General features: G+C 42.8%; 1 protein-coding gene across 2 annotated transcripts in view; it reads left to right on the top strand.

The window, feature by feature from the left end:
• The window catches only part of scp2a (sterol carrier protein 2a), a 111,950-nt gene that overhangs the window by 54,449 nt on the left and 35,952 nt on the right, over positions 1-21,549 (top strand). For both annotated transcript variants that reach the window (XM_069938481.1, XM_069938482.1), the window contains exon 12: positions 18,710-18,863. In XM_069938481.1, the coding sequence (XP_069794582.1) occupies positions 18,710-18,863 (154 nt within the window). The remainder of the gene's footprint in view (positions 1-18,709; positions 18,864-21,549) is intronic.

Raw genomic sequence — 21,549 nt, 5'->3', positions numbered from 1 at the left:
ATTGGGGTTAGATTTTTCAGTGCCAGTTAGAAAGCATTAAAATAGTGCACAACGGGCCTCACCTCCCCCCCCACTACACCTTACGAAGAAACAACACTGCAACCTGTCTGTCCTGAACATAGAACCCCCTCTGCTGTTCACACACCTGACCCCAGAATGTACACCAATAGCCACAAAGAGCAGGAGGTACAGCCCGAGGGATAGAGCCTTCATTAGGACAGAGGTCTGCAGGCTACTACAGGAGGGCATCATAGAGCAGAGCACCAGCCCCTGGAGAGCCCAGGTGGTTGTAGTAAAGTCAGGAGAAAAACTGCGCATGGTAGTGGATTACAGCTTGACAATTAACAAATTTACACAACTAGATGCCTACCCCCTGCCACGCATAGCAGACATCATCAACAACATTGCGCAGTATAGGGTGTTTTCCACCATAGACCTGAAGGCAGCATACCACCAACTGCCCATTAGAAACACCGATCGCATTTACACGGCATTTGAGGCAGACGGCAGGCTGTATCAATTTCTGCGACTTCAGGAGGATCATGACACGAATTTAAAACGCTTCCAGGCAGCCGAGGAAAGGAACCGAATGTACAACAGGGACAAATGCATCTTTAGCACCAGGAAGTTAACAATCCTGGGCTACACAGTGCAGAACGGGGAAATCAGCCCAGACCCAGCCCGTAATCGCTCTCTCTTAGACCTCCCAGTGCCACACATGCTGAAAGCACTAAAAAGGTGTTTGGGGCTGTTCGTTTACTACGCCCAATGAGTCCCCAACTACGCCAACAGGGCCCACCCACTTATAAAAGCCTCAGTTTTCCCACTGTGCCCAGCAGCCACCAGAGCATTTAGGGATATTAGGGACCATATTGCTAAAGGGACCATGTGGTCCATAGATGAGTCAATCCCATTTCAAGTAGAAACGGATGCATCCGATGTGGCTCTGGCAGCCACCCTAAACCAAGACGGACGACCGATGACCTTTTTCTTGCGAACCCTACAGGGGTCAGAAGTAAGACACTCAGCAGTAGAGAAGGAGGCCCTAGCCATTGTGGAAGCAATAAGGCACTGGCGACATTATCTGGCGTGCAAACACTTCACCCTCGTCACAGACCAATGGTCTGTGGCTTTTATGTTTGATAACCAGAACAGAGGGAGAATTAAGAATGACAAAATCCTGCGCTGGCGGATAGAATTGTCTACATTTAACTACAACATTCTATTCCGCCCCGGGAGACTCAACGAGCCCTTGGACATGCTGACCAGAGGCACTTGTGCCATCCTTAACCACACGTCCCAGTTGCAGAACTTGCACAATGAGCTGGGGCACCCGGGGGTCGCTAGACTTTCACTTCATTAAGATCTAAAACCTCCCATTTTCAGTAGAGGAAGTGAGGTCAGTGAACAAGAGCTGCCCCATCTGTGCAGAATGCAAACTGCAATTTTACCGACCAGACAAAGCCACCCTGATAAAAGCTACCAAACCTTTTGAGTGCCTCAGCCTCGATTTTAAAGACCCACTCCCATCCAATAATAGAAATGTCTATTTCCTAAACATAATAGATGAATATTCCCATTTTCCCCTTCGCAATCCCATGTTATAAAATGCCTCCAACCCATCTTCAGCTTATTTGGGTACCCAAACTACAGACACACAAGGCATGGGAGCTGCATTCACGAGCGCAGAAGTACAGCAGTACCTGCAGGAGAGAGAGATTGCTACCAGCCGCACTACAAGTTACACTCCCAGAGGGAATGGACAAGTCGAAAGGGAAAATGTCACTATCTGGAAAACGGTCCTCTTGACTTTAAAAGCAAAAGACCTGCCTGTTACTAGAAGTGTTGCCAGAAGCTCTACACTCTATATACATTCTTTGTTGTGTACTGCCACTAACATGACCCCACATGAATACATCTTCTTTCACAAGAAAAGCTACGACGGGCACAGTGCTGCCTAAATGGCTGATGACACCGGGACCTGTTCTCCTCAGGAAGCACTGCAGACCCCACAAAGCGGACCGACTGGTGGATCAAATGGAGTTGAGGCACGCGAACTCGTCACATTCCCAGATGGAAGAGAAGACTCGGTAGCCACCAGGGATCTCGCGCTGGCCGGATGTGTGAACAATGCGGAGGGAACACAGATGACTACAGATCAACATGGAGCGCAGCAGCAGTCACTAGAACAGTCGTCCATCGAGTCACCCCAGAGGACTATACCACCCACCCCAGAAATCAGGACCCTGGGTACGCCCGCCCCACATAATATCACCACCCTAGACTTGATGGCAGGACCTAATCCCATACAAGTGGATCCCCAGCCCACACGGCCACATGACCAGCCAGTACTTCCCACTCCCACACCTCCACCAAGAAAGGCCGTAGGGCAGACCGTACTCCCCGCCCCTAGACCACTACTGAGGAGGTCCAGAAGGCAATGGAAGCCACGAAAAAGTTTGGACTTATGAACTTCCAAACAAGGGAAGGATGACGGTGGGGGGGGAAATAATTTTTTAAGGTGGGGAGTGAATGTGGTGATGTAATTACACCACTAGGTCACCAGGGGTCATCCCGGTGACCTTGTATATAAAGCAGTCTAGAGCTTATAGTCTAGCTTTCCAGATTTGTCTTGCAGAGAGATAAGACCTCTTAGTGTACATATTAGTTTATTAAAGCTGTCTCATACTTGCACTGCTGGTGTGGTTATTGTCAGTACAGTTACCTTGGCAGCTTGCTATGAGATTTTCAATCTCTTTCCTGTATTCTCACTCATCATCATATGATACATGGTCCACTATCAGTGTATTTGGCAACTTTGAAAATGGAGTTGGCATGGTATCTAGCTGTACAATCATGGGTGTTGAGGGAATGTAGTAGGAGACTGAGGTCACATCCTTGAGTAACACCGGATTTGAGTGTGATTGTGGAGGAACCGTTGCCCTTCTTCACTGTTTATGGTCTGCTGGATAGGAAGTGAAGGATCCAATTGCAGAGGGGGGCACTGAGGCCCAAAATTTGGGAAAGCATTTGGTAGGAACAATTCATTTTAAAAACCAGAATCTATTGATGAATGGATTCAATTGAAAGTTAATTTGCACTTGGTTTCAATTGGCAAATCTATCAAAGAAAACAGGCTGTAAAGATTGTCTGTCGGTTTTACAGTCTCCTTTTTTTAAAAAGTAGATTATTTGGATTGAAGTCACCAAATCTTTATTTTCCAATAATTCTGCCTCTGCACATTCACAGGGAACAAAATTCTGGTACTTTGAGGATGTATGGCTCTTTTGGGTAAGAATGGGTAGTAACAGGGTATTACATTGAATTTAAATATTAGAGGAGGTAATGCTAAACCAGTGTTTCTGTCCTGATGAGGTTCATTTGTATTATTTGTCAGAAGAAGGCAGTGTCTTATAAAATATATCATTGCATTGGCACTGTCTCTACCTATTCCTTGAGAATGTACTGCATGGCAGCAAGAATTAAAGTCAGTCTGCACCTTTAGGACACAAAGCACAAAGGACAAAAAGTGGAAAAGTCTTCACAAAATGTGTGACTTATGGCAATTCCTGAAACCTGCTCAACCTGTCTGCATTAATGCAAAAAAAAACTACTCTCTAATTGTATCCTGAATTCATGCCAATTCTGAAAACATTGCTAAAACTGAAGGTGTAAGATTACAATACTAGGCAAACAAAATTATCTCGGAAACTTTGTGTTTTTTCCAAATAGATATTTATTAGGCTAATAGATCATTGCAGTTGATATGCACAATTAACACAAAGATCAAGCAACTCCTGAATTGAATATTTGAACAAAAAAAAATTCGCTCAGGATTTTCTTGGACTGCTCATATTGGTGTTCTTCATTCTGTCCACATATATAGATCGCTCAGTAAAAATATTCAAAAGTATTCAGGAACAATTAAAAATGTAATTAATCCATTAAAAAGTTAATGCTAATTAAAATCATATTTAATAATATCACTACAGCTTCAGATTTGTATATTATTGATGCCAATGACCATATTAACATTGTAATTCAACTGCAATTATCTCATGATGAATATTTTTCATCACTTAACAGACCTATTTTTGTATATCGATTCAAACTTTTCAGCATTAACAATTTGAAAAGCTCTCTGTGTATTTTCTTAAGCATTTTGAGTGAGGCATCATGTTTTCATAAATGAAGGAGAGATGAGGTATAATTACAGTGTTGATCTTGGCACAATAATTTGCATCAAATTTTCCTTGTTTTATGCTAGTAGTGTCTTGAATGATTTCTCAAAATTCGACAACCATCGATTGTCATGTTCCAATTTTTAGGAAATTCTGGAAAACCTCAATTATTTTTTTCAGTTTTTAAATATCATGACTATGGAAGAAAGTATTAATTCAATTTGAAGAACTTAAAAATAACAACGGCAATAAAACAAGATGGCCTGAAAGGTGCTGGGAGTTCCCTGTTAGGTAGATCTGCAGTAAGGTGCAGTGAATTCTCAGGTGAGAATTTCCTGAATGAGGGTAACTCTTACCTCATTGGCAAGGCCACAGACTCCCAATGCGATTCCAGGGAACTCTCAGGAAATGGCTGCTTCAGACAGCAGAGTGCAATCAGAATGGAAACATTTTAGAACAGAGATGAAGAGAAGTTAATTCAGCCAGAGGGAAATGAATCTGTGAAGTTTGTTGCTACCAACGGCTATGATGGCCAAGTCATTGGGTAGATTTAAAGCAGAGGTTGATAGGTTCTTGATTAGTAAGGGCATCAAAGGTTATGGGGAGAAGGCAGGAGAATTGGGTTGAGAGGAAAAATGAATAAGCCATGATTTGAAAGATGGAGCAGGCTCAGTGGGCTAAATGACCTAATTTTGCTCCTAAGTCTGGTGGTCTCATATCAGAAAGTCCCATACATCCACATTTACTGTATGTCAGCGTTTGAACTTCCTGATTGTCACATGGGGAAAAACCAACAGTTTCATGCAGTTCTGTCATGCAGATCTGTCCCAATATCGTAATTGTTTTTGTAGAATAGGATAATGTAATGAAAATAAATGTTACAAGAATAATAAAAGCTATATTTTTGGCAGTGCAAGGAACTATGAGAGTTGGAATAAACATGCCACTTGTAAGAGCTTTGGTGGGGGGGGGGGGTGGAAGTATTATGGTCATTATGGATACTTCAGCTTTCCTGGGCTAGAAGCAGGAGTCACAGAGACATCAAAAAATTATAATTTGGAAAGAGTATGGATTAAAAATGTAAATTATTAAAGACTGAAATTCAATGTGATGTTATATCCTCAAAAATGATGTGTGGAGCTTATTTCTCGCAAAATGGTCCCTTGGGCTTCATCTCTGAATAAAACCTGCCAAGTGGGGAAAAAAAAACCCAAGCCTGAAATGTTGGTTACCCTTTACTTCCTATGGACACTGCATGACCTGCTGAGTTTTTCCAGCACGTAAATGTAAAGCAAGTAAAAAGGTGTGTTATAGTTTTGTTTTCTCTCTGGTTTTATATATTCAATTTCTGTACCTTTGTAAATCACCCTGTAGTTTCTGAGTTTGGTTTTTATATTTTACCTGCTAGACTTTTGGCATTTTAAATTGAGCTCCATCTGGAAAGAATATACTGTGTCTCCAAAACAGGAAATTATTTCTTTTTTAAACACCCATATGTTATCCATATTAGCTGTGACCAGTTATTTTAATATGAATAATGACTGCAGGATTTTAGCATAAATCTTAAAAAGTGCATACTGACAATCTCTGTTCTTTCAAAAATACAAAATTAGCTCCCTGTAGACTTCTGAAATCTAATTTTAATATTGCCCCCTATATGAAGTTTTCTGTATATCAGCTGTGCCTATAAATAGAAAGGAATTGTTGGATCGTACTTGCAGATGAATCATAATGGAGAGAATGTTTATAAAAAGGGCACATTTTAATCTATATAGGAAACAGCAGCTTGCATTCTCTTTCTTCCTCTTTGCCAGATGTTGTCTTCACAGGGATAAACTGCCAGATGCTCTCCAGTCCATTTTTCTGGTGCTCCTCTGATATTCATTTGGCCACTTATAAAGGCACTGAAAAGTTCCTCACATCTTCTGAATTATAGCAAAGTTCAGTTAATTCAATTATGACCTGGATGATAGAATGTTGAAGCAAATTTACAAGGTTGATATTTGCAGTAAATACTTCAATATTTTTCTTCCCAACCCAGATGTGCTGAAATTAATTAGGGACCATAATTCAGCAATGAACTTTAAACAGAATTGGTGGATCATTCAGATGTTGAGAGAAACAGCTGAATTTAAACCAACCAAGACCTAGCAATTAATAATTCACTTCTGTCAGGGGTTTCTGATCGCAATAAAAGTGGTGATTTTTGCCTTTGCTAATCCCCAAACTGGCTTTTATCAGTCGTCACAGTAAAGTGATGACTCCACTCCCTTGTACTCCAAATACTGGGCAGCATGGTGAGCATAGTGGTATGGGCAACGCTGTTACAGTGCCAGCGATTGGGACTTGGTTATGAATCCCATGCTGTCTTTAAGGAGTTTGTACATTCTCCCTGTGTCTGAGCGTGTTTTCTTTGGGTTGCTTCTCACAAGGGGGAATAGAGTACTAGAACTCTTGCTAAAACTATACAGTGCTTTGGTTAGAGTAAAGAATACAATTATGCCCTCTTATTTAAGGAAGAATGTATGTGCCATGAAGCCCTGGATTCAGCCTGTCAAGCCTTGGAAAAATATTGTAAGTCTCAGTGAGATCTTCTGTAGAGAAGACAGGCCTCATTCTACTTAATTTCTTCTTGTTTTTGCAAACTCAACATAATGGAGTGTATCTTTGCTTTGTGACAAGCATTACCTCTTTCAATAAGGGGACCAGAAATATAAATACTATACTCAAGATGCTATCTTGCCCATGTATAATTGCCATTAGATATTTTAACTTTTGGCTTCCTAATGTTTTGCTGCACTTGCATGTTGACTTTCAGAGACTTGGGACAAGATCAACCACAGCCTCATTACCCAATTTTTGGCCATTTAAAATCTATCCCGTTTTTCTATGTTATACACCCAGTTCAAGTTCATTATCATCCAATTGTACAAGTACAACCTGATGAAACCGCGTTCTCCAGTCCTCAGTGCAAAAGCATGCAAACTCACATCCAGACATAACACATAGAGACAAATGATACATACAAAGTGCATATCTACATATAGTAAAAATAAATAAATATTGTTAAATAAATAGTAGATTCTCAGAGGGTTTGCATGAGCATTTCAGATGTTCAGCAGTTTCACTGCCTGTGAGGAAAAACCTGATTCTCAGTCTGGTGGCTCTGACTTTGATCTTTTTCTCGATGGATGTAGCTGAAAGATGCTGCGTCCTAGGTGGAAAGGGTCCTCATTGATTTTGTGAGCCCTCTTCAAACAACAATCCTGGTGATTGGTGGGGGAGGGAAACCCCAGTGATCCTCTCTGCCACTTTTATGGTCCTATGGATTAATCCCTGATCCAATGTTCTACACTGTGATGCAACTAGCCAGGACACTCTTGATAGCACTTCTGTAGAAAGTTAGCGGAATGGTGCCAGTAGCCTTGCCTGCCTCAGTCTTCTTAGGAAATGCAGTCGTTGTTGTTCCTTCCTGACAAGTGAGGAGCTGTTGGGTGACCAGGATAGGTCACTTCTTAAGAGGAACTTGGTACTCTCCTCTCTCTCCACTACCAAGCTATTAATGTGCAGTGGAGGGTGGACATTCCTGGTCCTCCTGAAAACCACAATCATCTCCTTTGTCTTGTCCACGTTGAGACTCAGGTTGTTATTCTCGCATCAAATCATGAGATTTTCCACCTCTTCTCTGCAGTGCAACTCATCGTTGTTGCTGATGAGGCCAAATTCTGTTGTTTCATCTGCAAACTTGATGACTCGGTTGGAGTCAGATCGGGCGTTGCATTCGTGGATCAGTAGCATGAATGGGTGCGGGCTGAGCACACAGCCCTAAGGTGCAAAGTACAGGTACACAGTCCATTATCTAGACATCTAAAATCTGGAAAGCTCCAAAATCTGTCAGGTGGGGAGAGAGACAGCGGTGCAAGTTGGGTGGGCCAGAGACTGGCAGCACGAATTGAGCGGGCGGGGGGGGGGGGGTGGGGTGGGGTGGAGACCAGTAGCGCAAGTTGAGCAGGCAAGAGTCTGGCAGCGCGAGTGGGGCAGGCGGGGAGGAGATCGCAGCGTGAGGTGGGTGAGAAACGGCAGCGTGAGTTGGGCGGGCGAGGGAGGGGGGAGACAGCTGTGCGACTGGAAGGGGGTGGGGGTGGATAAGGCAGCACAATTCCAGTGGGCTTAAATATGACTTTCCAAAATCCGGAAAAATCTGAAATTCGGAACACACTGTCCTGCAAGGGTTCCGGATAAATGATATTGTACCTGTACTTCACATTTAATTCCATCTATCATATTCTTGCCCACATGGTCAACTAGTCTATCACCTTGAAGCATTTTTATTCTCCCTACTCCTAATTCCTCCTTGTTTTGTATTATTGCATGCTTGGAGATATGATACCAGGTGGTTTTAGTCAAATCCCTGCAGTACGCAACTAGTTACAGCCTGTTAAGCTGGGAAAGGGCTGTTTATTCCCACTCTGCCCTTTGTCTGATAGCCAACTATCAACCCACAGCCACATTTAATCCACAATTTCATGTGCTTTAACCTAATTAAGTAAGCTTTGGCATGGAATCCATATTGATCATCAACCACCATTCATACTCATCTCATTTTTCTTCTCTGCATAGTCACATAAATTTCTCAGTATTCTACCACTCACTTCTTACTGGAAAATTTACCTACCCACCTGCAGTACTTTGGGAAGTGGGAGGAAACCAGATTGCCTAGAGGAAACCCATGGGTCAGAAGGAGGAAGTGCAAACTCCACTTAGAGAGCACCAGAGCTCAGTATTGAACTTGGGTCTCTGATATTGAGGCAGTGAATCTCCTAATTGTGCCACTGTGCCATCCTATTTTATATACTGTAAGATCCCTGTTATCCGGAATTCAACTGGCAGGCTCAAGCAACCAGCAAAAAAATGGTAGAAAAGAAATAGGTGAAAAATATACACTTAACTGTCATCTACCAATCCCCATAGGTGCTGAATACTGGGGGTTTTTTACTGTATGTCTTAGTTCGATCCAAAGTGATTCTAATTGTACACATATATATAATCTTCTAGATGATCTCCAGGATGAACAGTGAATAATGCCTCACAATGATGAGCAACAACAAAAATAATATATTGCTTCAGTGGGAAAAAAAGCTGGCCAAAGTATATTTGTATTTCAATAAATATGCAAAGTTTAAAGGAGTAGTGAGATGTAAAGACAGGATGTTATGAAGCAAGATGGGTAGAAATTTGTATGAAGCATGGATCTTTTAAGATGCAAGGCCTGTTTCTGTGTGGTAAGATTACAAATATTTTTATAAGTTCTAAGTAACTTCCTAAAATTGCAATCTCTTACCTTTTTGATTTTTTTTGTTCTTATTCATGGCAGAAGTACCATATATTTTGGTGTATAAGTGAACCAGCAGATAGGTCGACTCCTGTCCCCCATTCTTTTAGCCTCATTTTAATGGTTTTATGCTATATCCAGCGTATAAGTCAACCCCCATTTTCTTGTTGTCTGGGCCTCCCAGCGACTACCTCAAATTTTTTTGAAACACTCCATTCACCAAGTAACAAAGCTGTAAATTACCGCGAGCAAGTAAAAAGCAACAGTTTAATAAAAAAACCTGGGCAGGATCGGAAACCTCGGCTTATACGGCAGGAGCGGCATCCTCAGGCTCCCAGGTAGGAGCGGTGACTTCGGGCTCTATGATTGCAGAATGTCTGGGTGGGTTATGGCAGGGAACGGCGGTGCCAGGGAGGTGCTTCCATGGTCGACTTGTATGCCGAATTGGCGATTCCAGGGTTGACTTGTCCGCCAAATTGGCGATTCCATGGTCGATGTACCTCAAATCGGCGTCAGCTTTTGACCTGAATTTAAGTATATCTAGCGTACAAGTTGACCCCCATTTTTTTTGAATGATTTTTGAGTGTTTTATGACTCCACATACACCAAGTTATTTGACAAGAATCAGACCCATTTCTGCTTCCAAAAGCTTCTGTAAACATAAATGTAATTTGGCAGGTGTAGAGGATTATTCTTAATTGAAAGGGTTACAGAAGATCACAAGGATGGGCAGGGAAGTAGAGGGGGTGGCCTGGATCTGCTGGTCAGCAACAATGTTAAATCATTGGAAAGAAGGAATATAGCATCAGAGGTAGACTCCTTATGGGTTGAGTTAAGGAAGGGTAAAAGTAAAAGGACACTAATGACAATTATATACAGGCCCCCAAACAGCAGCTGGGATATGGATTACAAAATAGAACTGGAGATAGATAAGGTATGTCAGTAGGACAGTGATACAATAATTAGGGGGGATTTTAACATGAAAATAGAGTGGATAGTGAGGTCGGTGTTGGATTTTAGGAGAATTTATGGATGGCTTTTTGGTGCAGCTTGATAATGAGCCCACCAGGGGATTGGGTGTTCTGGGATTGGACGCTGTCTAATGAACCAGGAATAAACAAGAGCTTAAGGTAAAGGAACCCTTGGGAAGCAGTGATCACAATATGATTGAATTCACTTTGAAATTTGAAGAGGAGAGGCTGAAGTCTGATGTGTGGGTATTTCAGTAAAGGACATCACAGTTGCCTGAGAGAGGAACAGGCCAAAGTTTAATGGAAAAACATATTCATCAGGAAGACAGTAAATCAGCAATGTGAGGAACATGCAGGACAGGGAACATAGCAAAAAGAAAGAAAATTGTGAAGGAAAAAAAAATGAGACAATCGTGGCCAGCAAGGGAAGTTAAAGCCAAAGTAAAAACAAAAGAGAGAGCACATAAGGAAGCAAAAATAAGTGGGAAGATGGAGGACTGGGAAACTTAAAAACTTGGAGAAGACAACTAAAGATGATAAAGAAGGAAAAGATGAATTTTGAAAGGAGGTTAGCAAGTAATATCAAAAAGGATACTAAAAGTTTTTTTTTATATGTATATGAAAATATGACCAATAGAAAATAACACTGGAGAAATGGTAATGGGAGACAAAAAAAGATGGCAGAGGAACTGAATGAATATTTTGGATCAGTCTTCACTGTGGAAGACATTAGGAGTATAGCTGTCTCAGAAGAGAAGGGAGTTCGGTCAAGATCATGAGGGAGGTGTAGCAACTGGCAGATAGGTATAACGTAAAAGAGCACACTCATTCTCTCTTCAGTACAAAATAATGGCGGCGACATTTTATGATTCTCTTCACAACCACTTCCTTCTTCCCAGACCCTGCACATACCCACACTGTTCCAACTCCCCGTTCCACTCGTGCAAGTGTGTTACATTTCTTGCACATCACCCCAGATGTTTCATCATTGGAGACGGGCTCACACATGTGCGTCCCATCTCTTGGGCATTGCCCTGGATGCGTTATCAGCGGTGAGCACCTCGTGAATGCACATTACATCACCAGCGGCGACCAGCTCTTCTCTAGGCCCGTGTAAGTGCGCAACTGCAACAGCCCCCACCCCCCCCGCCAAGCCTCTGAGTCATAGGAAGAGGCGACTGACTTGATGTATTGTACTACATAATGGTCCACTGGCTGACGTTCTGGCCCAATTTAGTCCAATATTGTAAGGCAGGCAGTGGATGATCAAACTTGCAGGGGTCCAGCTGCTTCTTCAGTGTTGGTAGTGACGAAGAAAGTGGATTGTTGATATATGCTGGCTTCAAACAGTCAATGGAGACAGATTTGGCCTTCCCATTCTGCCGGAACACCGTTTAGGGTGGCGTTGTATGACCCCTTAAAGGCTGTTGTCAACAGGCTGGGGTGGTTGGTAAATGTTGTCATGTTGAACGAGCACGTGCGCAGTGTTGTAAATCATCAAGTACGTACACTGCAGTTGACGCATATCGCGTAGGTGTTGGTCTGAGCATTTGCATGCTCTCCCATAGTCAGTCAACATAATTGGATGGTTCACACAGCGCAGACACAGTACACGGTTCACCAAATTTGCCTGGCAGAGTCAATGTGGTGTCACATACCAATTCTGCAGCTGAACAACTAAGGTCCACTTTTACAGCAGTGTCCACGCCAAGGAAGATCATGGGCAAATGCACACTCCACAGAAATGCTGAATTCAATTGGCAGTGGAAACGCTCAACGAGGCTTATGGATGGTAAGGCCTTTGTCCAAATAGGGTTGGTGCCAAAAAGATCAGTGAAAGCTCAGAACTGCGCTGACTGAGACGCTTGCTCAGTTGTAATGGTACCTGGGACACCAAAAGCCAGAATCCAACAGTCAGTGAAGGCCCAAGCGGCAGTCTCCGCAGAGATGTTGGTGACAGGAATAGCCTCTTGCTATCTGGTAGCTTGGTCCTCGCACGTGAGTAGATAATGGTATCTTCTTGATGGTGGGAGTGGACCGACCAAATCTAGAGGTATGTGATAAAAAAGAGAATCTGAAACAGGAAAATCTCCAATCCTGGATTTTGAGGGTCTGGAGACTTTAGAATGCTGACACGCCAAGCAAGTCCTTGCCCATAATCCAACGTCCAGCTTAAAGTGAGGCCAGCTAAACCACTCTGTAATCAGCCTGACCAATGCTCTCCTGCCTGGATGAGGCAGATTATGGAGGACACTGAAAATCTCCTGCTGCATTGTGGAGGGTACAAAAGAACTCTTGTCTACCTGTGGAAAAATCACAAGCTGGTGTTTCACCCGAGTCACCTAGACGCAAGTGGAGACCAATGTTGATTTGGCAGTACTGGATGAGATCAGAAAAGAGTGCTGTGCACAAGCCATAGCAACAAACTCAATGGTAGTCATGTAAGGTGGGTGGGGCGTCAGCCACCACATTTGCCTTCCTTTGAATGTGCTCGTATGTCTGAGGAAAATTGAAGGATGAAATCCAAGGGCTGAACTTCATATGGTGAATAGTGGTGCATGCTTGTTCATGAGGAATAGGCAAGTGGTTGGTGGTCTATATAAATGATAAAAGGGTGTCCTTCCACCAAAACACAAAAGTGTTTCATTGCGAGGTAGATGGCTAGGAGTTCTCACCCGCCTGCGCAGGTGACAGCTTGGCTGAAAAGAACGCCAAAGGCTCCAATCTCCCATCAACTTTTTGTTCTAACACTGCTCCCATGGCACTGGCGGAGGCATCCGTGGTGTGAGAGAACAAGGCGTTGGGCTTCTGATGTACAAGCATTGTAGCGACCGCGTGCAGTCTTCACATTGTTGAAAGCATGATTGGCATCTTTGCTCAGGCACAATGGCTTTTTAGAAGCTGATTTATCTGACTTATTGATTAGGTTGGTAAGGGGTAAGAGAGATGCAGCCACATTTGTTAAGAAATGGTGGTAGAAATACTTCATCACTAGAAAACACCGTAACTGGCCAAACATAACGGGAGTAGGAAAAATTCTCAAATTTCCCATACTGTACCTTTGTTGCTTCTGGTAAGATGCCGTCCTTTGTAACTTTTTTTTCTTAAATTGTTATTTAAGAAACAATTTACACAACAAAAATGTATTTAGTTGAATTGATGGCAACGCCAAACTCATTGAGTCTCTGGGACAGTGTCTTAAGATGGTCCTCGTGTTCCTCTTCATTGGAATATCAATAATGTAGGTATAAATAAAATCAAGGACGTGGTCCATAAACTGCTGGAATGCTTGAGCTGCGTTCTGCAAACCAAATGGCATTTAAAGTGACTTGAAGGTGCCGAAAGGACTAATCACTGCTGTCTTGGCGATATTGGCAGTTCCTCCGGAATCTGATAGTAGGCGTGCAACAGGTCTATTTTTGCGAATGCCCATTTTCTGTGCAGGTTCGCTGAGAAATCCTGTTGTATCATTCGAGGTTAGTGACATTGTTTAGTGCATGGTAATCACCACACAGCCACCAATCCCCTGGGGACTTCTTCAGGGCCGTATGCAGTGGCGGTGCCCAGCAGCTGTCAGCTCCTACATGTGATCGAATTCAGCTTTTGTGATCTTAGATGATCCAGGGGCAGCCTGTGCGCATATACTGCAACTGGAGGACCATGGGTCTTTATGTGGTGCTTGATGTCCCAGGGTCAATATGGCAATGTTATCAACTGATAGGAACGCCTGAGCAACCTTCTATCATGCAGTTGCTAGGTTGGAGACTGGTCAGGAGAGTGACGGCCATTGAAGGATGACAAATGCAGTGCACTTGCATGCAGGTGCGGTGGTTCACTACACAACAATTCTTCAAGTCCATCAGTAGCGAAAAGTGTGACAGAAAATCCACTCCCACAGTGGAACTCACTACATTCATATCTGCGAGAACCGCCTGAAACGGCTTACCGAGACCAAAATCCAATGTGGCAATAAGTCTGAGTATGAGAGTAGTTTGTGGCAGATAGAACACTTGATTGTTAGGGAGTCTGTGCTCTTGAGGAGTTGGAAGGAACACCTAAATCTCTGCACCAGAATCGACAAGAAATTAAGTACAGGTACTCCCTTATTTGCGACTTATGTAACTTGCATTCATCCGCACATACAACCGAAAGTTTTTAAAAAAAGAAAAAATATATAAAACTTAAGTAAATTACAGTGAAAATCGGGCCGGTCTAGTGGGGCTGCCATGTTGGCTGGTGTCCAATCTCTCATGAGAGCTGGACTTGGTGGGCAGCATGTGAGATATTTCACCACATTTTAACTCCTTGAGTCCCGTTTTTTTTCCTCATTCTGTTGCTCAATATTCTGACAGTCAGACAGATTTTTAGAGGCTGCAGGGTGGTCAGGGTCTGCAGAAACAGAGCAAATGATAAGGATTTGGAGATAGAGAACGGAAGGAAATCAATAGTTTTACTCTTCAGTATCGCAAGTAGGGCAATCCCAACATGCGTCCATTCCAAGGTATGACTGGATATCCAGATCGGTACACGGATGTATGTCCTTGAGGAAAGGATGATGGCTGACTTGCCCATGGAAGCCGTTGACTCTACTGCCGGGCCTTGTCATTTCCCGGGGTTCCAGTGCATCCAACAAAGACGCTTCTGCTGCGTCCCCAACCAACACGATTTCAACTAGGCTGGAAATAGGGGTAATTCTGTTGGGTGGTTAAAGCCTGGACTTGTGCACTGAGTGCTGCCATTTGTCGCTCAAATTGCATACTGAGCAACATCACTTGTTGCTTCACTTCAGTTTTTCTCTGCTGAAAGGGAGCTATTGCAAATGCTTCCTCCTACTTTGCAGAGGTCATGGCCATAATGAGGTCAGCATGTCTCACTAATTCATCGAGGGTGGACACCCCGAAAGACACTTTGCAGATGTCCTTGAACTCTAGGAGGCAAACAGCAGAGGAATCTCTGGTTTCCATACTTTCCCTTCATTGGGTTCTTCTCCAGGCAGCCTCCGCCATCTTCTCAGCATCTGTGATGGCCTCCTTTCGCCAAGGCTGGTGTCACCTAGCAGTTCTGCAATGCGCGATTCCTGAAACAGCTGCGTTCGCTCCAAAATGGCAGCCTTAAGGGAAGTTGTTGGTCGAATTAACTAGAGCAACTTCCAATTTACAAGCAATCTGCTCTGGGAGGCATATCAAAGCAGATCAAATTTTATCTTCTGACTTGTCATATTTGGTGAGGAGAAGCATGCTTTGAGGATCAAATGTCTGTGCATTGTTTGCAAAAAAAGGGTTAATTTCAAGTTTAACCTCCCCGACTGCTCCTGTCATAGTTTTATCCTCGTGCCTTTTCATTTTCACTTAGAAGGGACTTTGCACCAATGGGGTCACCACTTGGTGGGACTGCCAGATAGATGTAAGGATTTTTTAAAAATGTCATCGACATTTTATTATTCCTTTCACAACCTCCTCCTTCTACCTTGACCCCGCGCATGGCGTGTAATCTACCATACTGTTTAAACTCCCTGCGCATGCACTTAAAATTTCTTACGCGTCGCCCCAGATGAATCATCAGTGGTGACTGGCTTGTGCATACACGTTATATCTCCTGCATATTGCCTTGGATATATCATCAGCGAGGACAAGCTCGTTCACATTACATCACCAGCAGCGACCGGCTCTACTCTAGACCTGCGTAAGTACACAACTGGAATAAAGGTACTCAGGAAGCTAAATGGTCTAAGGGTAGATAAGTTGCCCAGACCAGCTGCAATGCAGCCTCAGATTCTGAAGGAGGCAGCTGTAGAAATTGTGGAGGCATTGGTAATAATCTTCCAGGAAGCATTGGAGCCCGTAATGGTTCTGGAGGACTGGAGGATCACGAATGTCACTCCACTGTTTAATAAGGGAGTGCAGCAGCAAAAAGGAAATTCTAAACCAACTAGCTTGATGTCGGAGGTAGGATTGTCACGAATGAGATTACGAAATACCTGTAGGGGTATGAAAAGATTGGCCCAAGTAAGCATGGTTTCCTTAAAGGAAAATTATGCCTGACAAACCTATTGCAATATTTTTGAAAGGATCATGTGTAGGATAGACAAGGGAAATGCAGTAGATTTTGTGTATTTGGACTTTCAAATGGTCTTCAACAAGGTGCCACATAAGGCTGCTAAACAAGAGGAGAGCAAATGGAATTGCAGGAAGGAAGCTAGAGCATTGGTTGATCAGCAGGAAACAGAGAGGGGAAATAAAGGGATCTGATTCTGGTTGGCTACTGATTACCAGGGGTGTTGGGGCTGCTTCTTTTTATGTTGTATATACAGTAACTGATTTGGATTATGCAATAAATGACTTGTGTTTAAATTTGCAGATGATGCAAACTAGGTGGTTGGGGAGGAGGTGCTAAGTTTACCAAAAGGCTCCAGAGAGACTTGGATAGATGAGGAGAACGGGCAAAGAGGTGGTGGATGAAATCCAATGTTGGAAAGTGTACGGTCATGCACTTCGGCAGAATAAATAGACAATTATTTAGATGGAGAAAACATTCAAACTTCTGAGGTGCAAATGGACTTGGAAGTCCTTGTGTAGGATACCCTAAAGGTTAACCTCCAGGTGGAGTTGGTGGTGCAGAAAGCGAATGTAATGTTGGCATTCATTTCTAGAGGATTGCATGCAAGAACAGGAATGTAATGTTGAGACTCTACAAAGCACTGGTGAGACCATCCTTGGAGTACTGTGTACAGGATGAGGGGGACCTCTTGGAGGCATTTTAATGCTGAAAGGCCTGGATGTAGATGTGACAAGGATGTTTCCCATGGTAGGGGATTCAAGGATAAAGGGGCATCATTTCTGGATAAAATGGCATCAATTTAAAACGGAGATATGGAAAAAAAATTTTAGTCAGGGGGGTTCATGAGTCTGTGGAACTTGTTGCCCTAAATGACTGTGGAAGCGAGGTCATTGGGTGCATTTAAGGCAGAGATTGACAGGGGTTTGATGAGTCAGGGTATCAAGGGTTATGAAGAGAAAGCTGGGGAGTGGGGTTGAGTGGCTGGATGGATCAGCTCATGATTAGGATGGTGGAGTACACTTGATAAGCCAATGGGCCTACTCCTGCTCTTATATCTTGTGCAGATATTCACCTGAAAAATAAATTATTTTATCAATAATTTTCTGTCCCATCTGTTGTAGATCATGCCAATATTTGCTTTGTATTTTTATTGAAAAAAACACTCCTGTGATCATTTGCCAAAATTGTGTGAGTTGTAATATTTAATTAACATATTGTATGCTCTGTTCCATGACAATTAGTTTGCTAAAACCGAAGAGGAGAATATTTAGTTCTATATTCTCATAATAAGACACACGTGGTTTTGCTACAAACAGCTGCCATTCTCAGCGATGTTCTTGCCGCTCTTCAAACCCAGCTTCCTACATTCAGTCATTTCTCTTATGATGGTTTAGTTATTACATCATCACAACCATTAGTTCAAAAACCAGTGTTCACACACTTCCTGGTCCTAATGGGCATGCTTGCTTTCAAATGACCTCTTGCTCCATGTCGCTCAAATTATCCATTTAAAATAAGTCTTCCTTCCATGCTTACAGCTTTAAAATCTTGATATAAATTTAAGACCAAAAACTATAAAACCCTCAACTTGCTTTCTCCCAGGTTTTTATGAAATCCAAACTGTATGTTGATACCACTGTTACAGACCTTGAAGTACCTGAACTGCTCTTGTTCATACAATCGTATCAGGAATTTCAGGTTTGGGAGGCCTATTGGCAATAGGATTTTAATTTCATTTAAATTCCTCTGAAATTCCTCAGTGCCTTTGGAAAGTGAGGCAAGTTTAATGTCAATAACATTTTCATCGGCTTTTTTTAAAAAGTGACCTGCTAGAAATGTGACTTTACATGAACTAGACCCATACATCTTTTTGTCAAGTTGCATTGCAACAGTAGAAAAGGGTGTAAATCTTGGTCAGACAAACTTTATCAAATACCTAATTGAAGGAACAATATATTGCAAAACCTTCATTGACATACATTTATTATATGTTATTTATTGCAAATTACTAGCTAAAGCCCCCTATTGAAGTACTGCTTTTACTAACGTTTACATTTGGCATAAGATCCTTCCCTTCTTTTGAATCTTAAAAATAGCTGTTTTCCTGTACTGTTGGTTTTGTGTCTGAGGATTGTTAGCATCGACTGTTTCTGTGCTTGACTTGTCAGGTCTGGCCCAGTGTGCTGAATTGTGCTGGCAGCTGAGAGGCGAAGCCAACAAGAGGCAAGTTCCTGGGGCAAAGGTCGCCTTGCAGCATAATATCGGCCTTGGTGGTGCTGTGGTGGTAACAATATACAGGATGGGTTTCCCAGATGCTGCGAGGTGAGTCAATCCTGCTTTGTACACCACTGAGTGAAGTGGCAGCAGTCACTGCAGCTAGTGTGCATTGAAGGCCGAGATCTCCATTCACATTCAACTTGTGTGTTTAGGCAATGTCTGCACTGCAAACTAGAATCTAAGTTGATACTGGAACAATGTGGTTCTTTATCATTAGGCATTTTCACTTCCAAGAAGTTGAGCCAGACAAATAACTTTTATCTGCTTTTTTGATGCCTATTGACTAATGGGGTTAATGTTTGTTGTTCTGTCTCTTCCTACTGTTACCATTCAAAAATTGTACTGAGGCCCCGAACAAAACATTTCATTTGAAGTACAGAGTGTGGTCAATCTTTAATATAATTTTAGGATTGTTTTTTTGATCTCGTGACATTTTGTGTTGAGAGGTTCTCATTTTTGTGTAGTATTGCCTAAAACCTTTGGACACCTATTTATGTAAACAAATGAATGGCTGTGTAAGTTTTGAACAAGTCAGAATGGCTCTATGTTGGCTTGTTTCCAGGGCAGCAAACATGAACAAATGGACAGCATAAGGGTTTACTTTTTATCAAAATTAAGATAAAACGGGTAAAATTACATACGTAAATTAAGGGGGAAAGAAGCTGGGGGAGGGGCTCTCTCAGAAACAAAACGTCTAACCATGGTTAAAAACAAGAAAATGCTGGAAGAATTCAGCAGGTCTTGCAGCATCTAAAGGAGACAAACACACACACACACACACACACACACACACACACACACACACACACACACACACACACACACACACACACACACACACACCAGACAAAAGGTGATAACCCAGGACAGCAATTTTTTTCCATAAGGTTTGCTTCCTGAAAATAAATTGGGGCTTTATGATAGACAGCTACAAGCTGAACACAAAGATAATTTCAGATTTGCTGAATCGCATAGGAAGTTGGAGAAACACTAACTTTTATTGAATTTAGCATGTTTTGTCACATAATGATGTTGACATATTGCATTTGTTCAACTGATGTACCCAGCATCTGATACTTCTCATGTCCATGCCCAACAATAGTTGGCCAGCATTGATGGATTCCATTTGCCCTAATACCACTTTACCATGGTCGCAATGTCCTGGTGAAACCTTGTCTCTGACTGCACCAAGTTCAGCAGGGAAGAAGTCCAAGTGTGAATGCAGAAAATGAATTTTCAATGACATGTTGCATGTCATGGTTTTGTATGCTTGAAGCATTTTTTTTAAATATGTCAGGAAATCACAAAAATATGTTGCATCTAAAAATGGTAGATGATAGGAAAATGTTACGGGGATTTTCATCATCAGAAACCCAAAACCACAAAATACACCCAAAAGAGTTCAGGAAGTAAAAGTTTTCATTGTCCAGTGTAATTGGATATAGATTGGATGACAGGGGAGGAAAGCTGAGAATTGATGAGGGGAGGGGATGGATCTGTGGAGGAAAGGAGACAAGAGGAAAGAGAGAGAGAGAGAGAGCTAAAGTAAAGGAGAAATAGGGATAGAGGAAGGGGAGAGGTGGGGAAGGAATGCTAATGCTGAAGGAAAATGGAGGTCAATGTTAATGCCATCTGGTTGGATGGTACCCAGAAGAAATATGATATGCATTTCCTCCAATTTGTGGGTGGTCACTGTCTAAGCAGTTCATGAGATCAAATGATTCATCTGTTGGCACGGAAATGGAGAGGGGAATTGTAATAGATTTGCTTCTATTGCAGCGGACAGAGCTATGGTGCTGAATGAAGTGATCTCCCAGTCTGCGTTCAATGTCTCTAATGCAGAGGAAATCACAATGGGCGCACCAAATGCAATAGATGACCCCTGCAGATTCGCAGGTGAAGTGTTACTGCACTTGGAAGGACTGTTTGATGCGCTGAATAGTGATGAAGGAGGAGGTGTAGGTGCAAGTGTAGCACTTCCTGTGGTCACAACTGAAGGTGCCAAGGGATTGATTAGTGGAAAGGGAGGAGTGGACAAAGGGAACAGACCCTTTGGAAGTCGAAGAGGGGAAGATGTGTCTGCTGGTGGGATCAGTTCGCAGCGATATCAGGATGTGGCTATGGGAGAGGCCACAGGAGCGCTGCAAGACTGCTTTGAGACCACAGGCTGGAGCTGTTTCAGGGAAGCAGCCACCTACAACAGTCACGTAAATATAGAGGAGTACACAGGATCAGTGACTGGCTACATCAGCAAATGCATTGAGATGTCACTGAAATCAAGTACTACACAACCAAGACTAGCCAGAATCCATGGTTGGATGCAGAGGTCTGAGCCCTTCACAGACTATGATGCTGTCATCAGGACAGGGGATAGGATGGCACTAAGATCATCCAGGGAAGGAATCAAGACTATATCACGTCAACCTTGTGAGTTAAGGGTAATGACACCTTCCTTCCAGACAGACAGAACATCTTCTATGTACGGTTTGATGAGAACAGGATGACGCCAAAGAAAGCTCCATGACCCCTGACAAACCGGCTCCCTCCATCGCTGTGGCCGAGGTGAAGAGAACCCTATCCTAGGTGAACCCACGAAAGACCACGGGCACTGACAACATCTCTGGTCGGATACTGCAGGACTGCACAGACCAATTAACAGAGATCTTAACGGACATCTTCAACACCTCACTGTAGAAGTTCATCGTTCCTAAAGGTTTCAAGACAGCCACCC

Source organism: Narcine bancroftii, chromosome 5, assembly GCF_036971445.1.
Source record: "Narcine bancroftii isolate sNarBan1 chromosome 5, sNarBan1.hap1, whole genome shotgun sequence".
Taxonomy (NCBI): domain Eukaryota; kingdom Metazoa; phylum Chordata; class Chondrichthyes; order Torpediniformes; family Narcinidae; genus Narcine; species Narcine bancroftii.
Note: the sequence above shows the minus strand (reverse complement) of the source record. Positions and strands in the feature narration are given on the sequence as shown.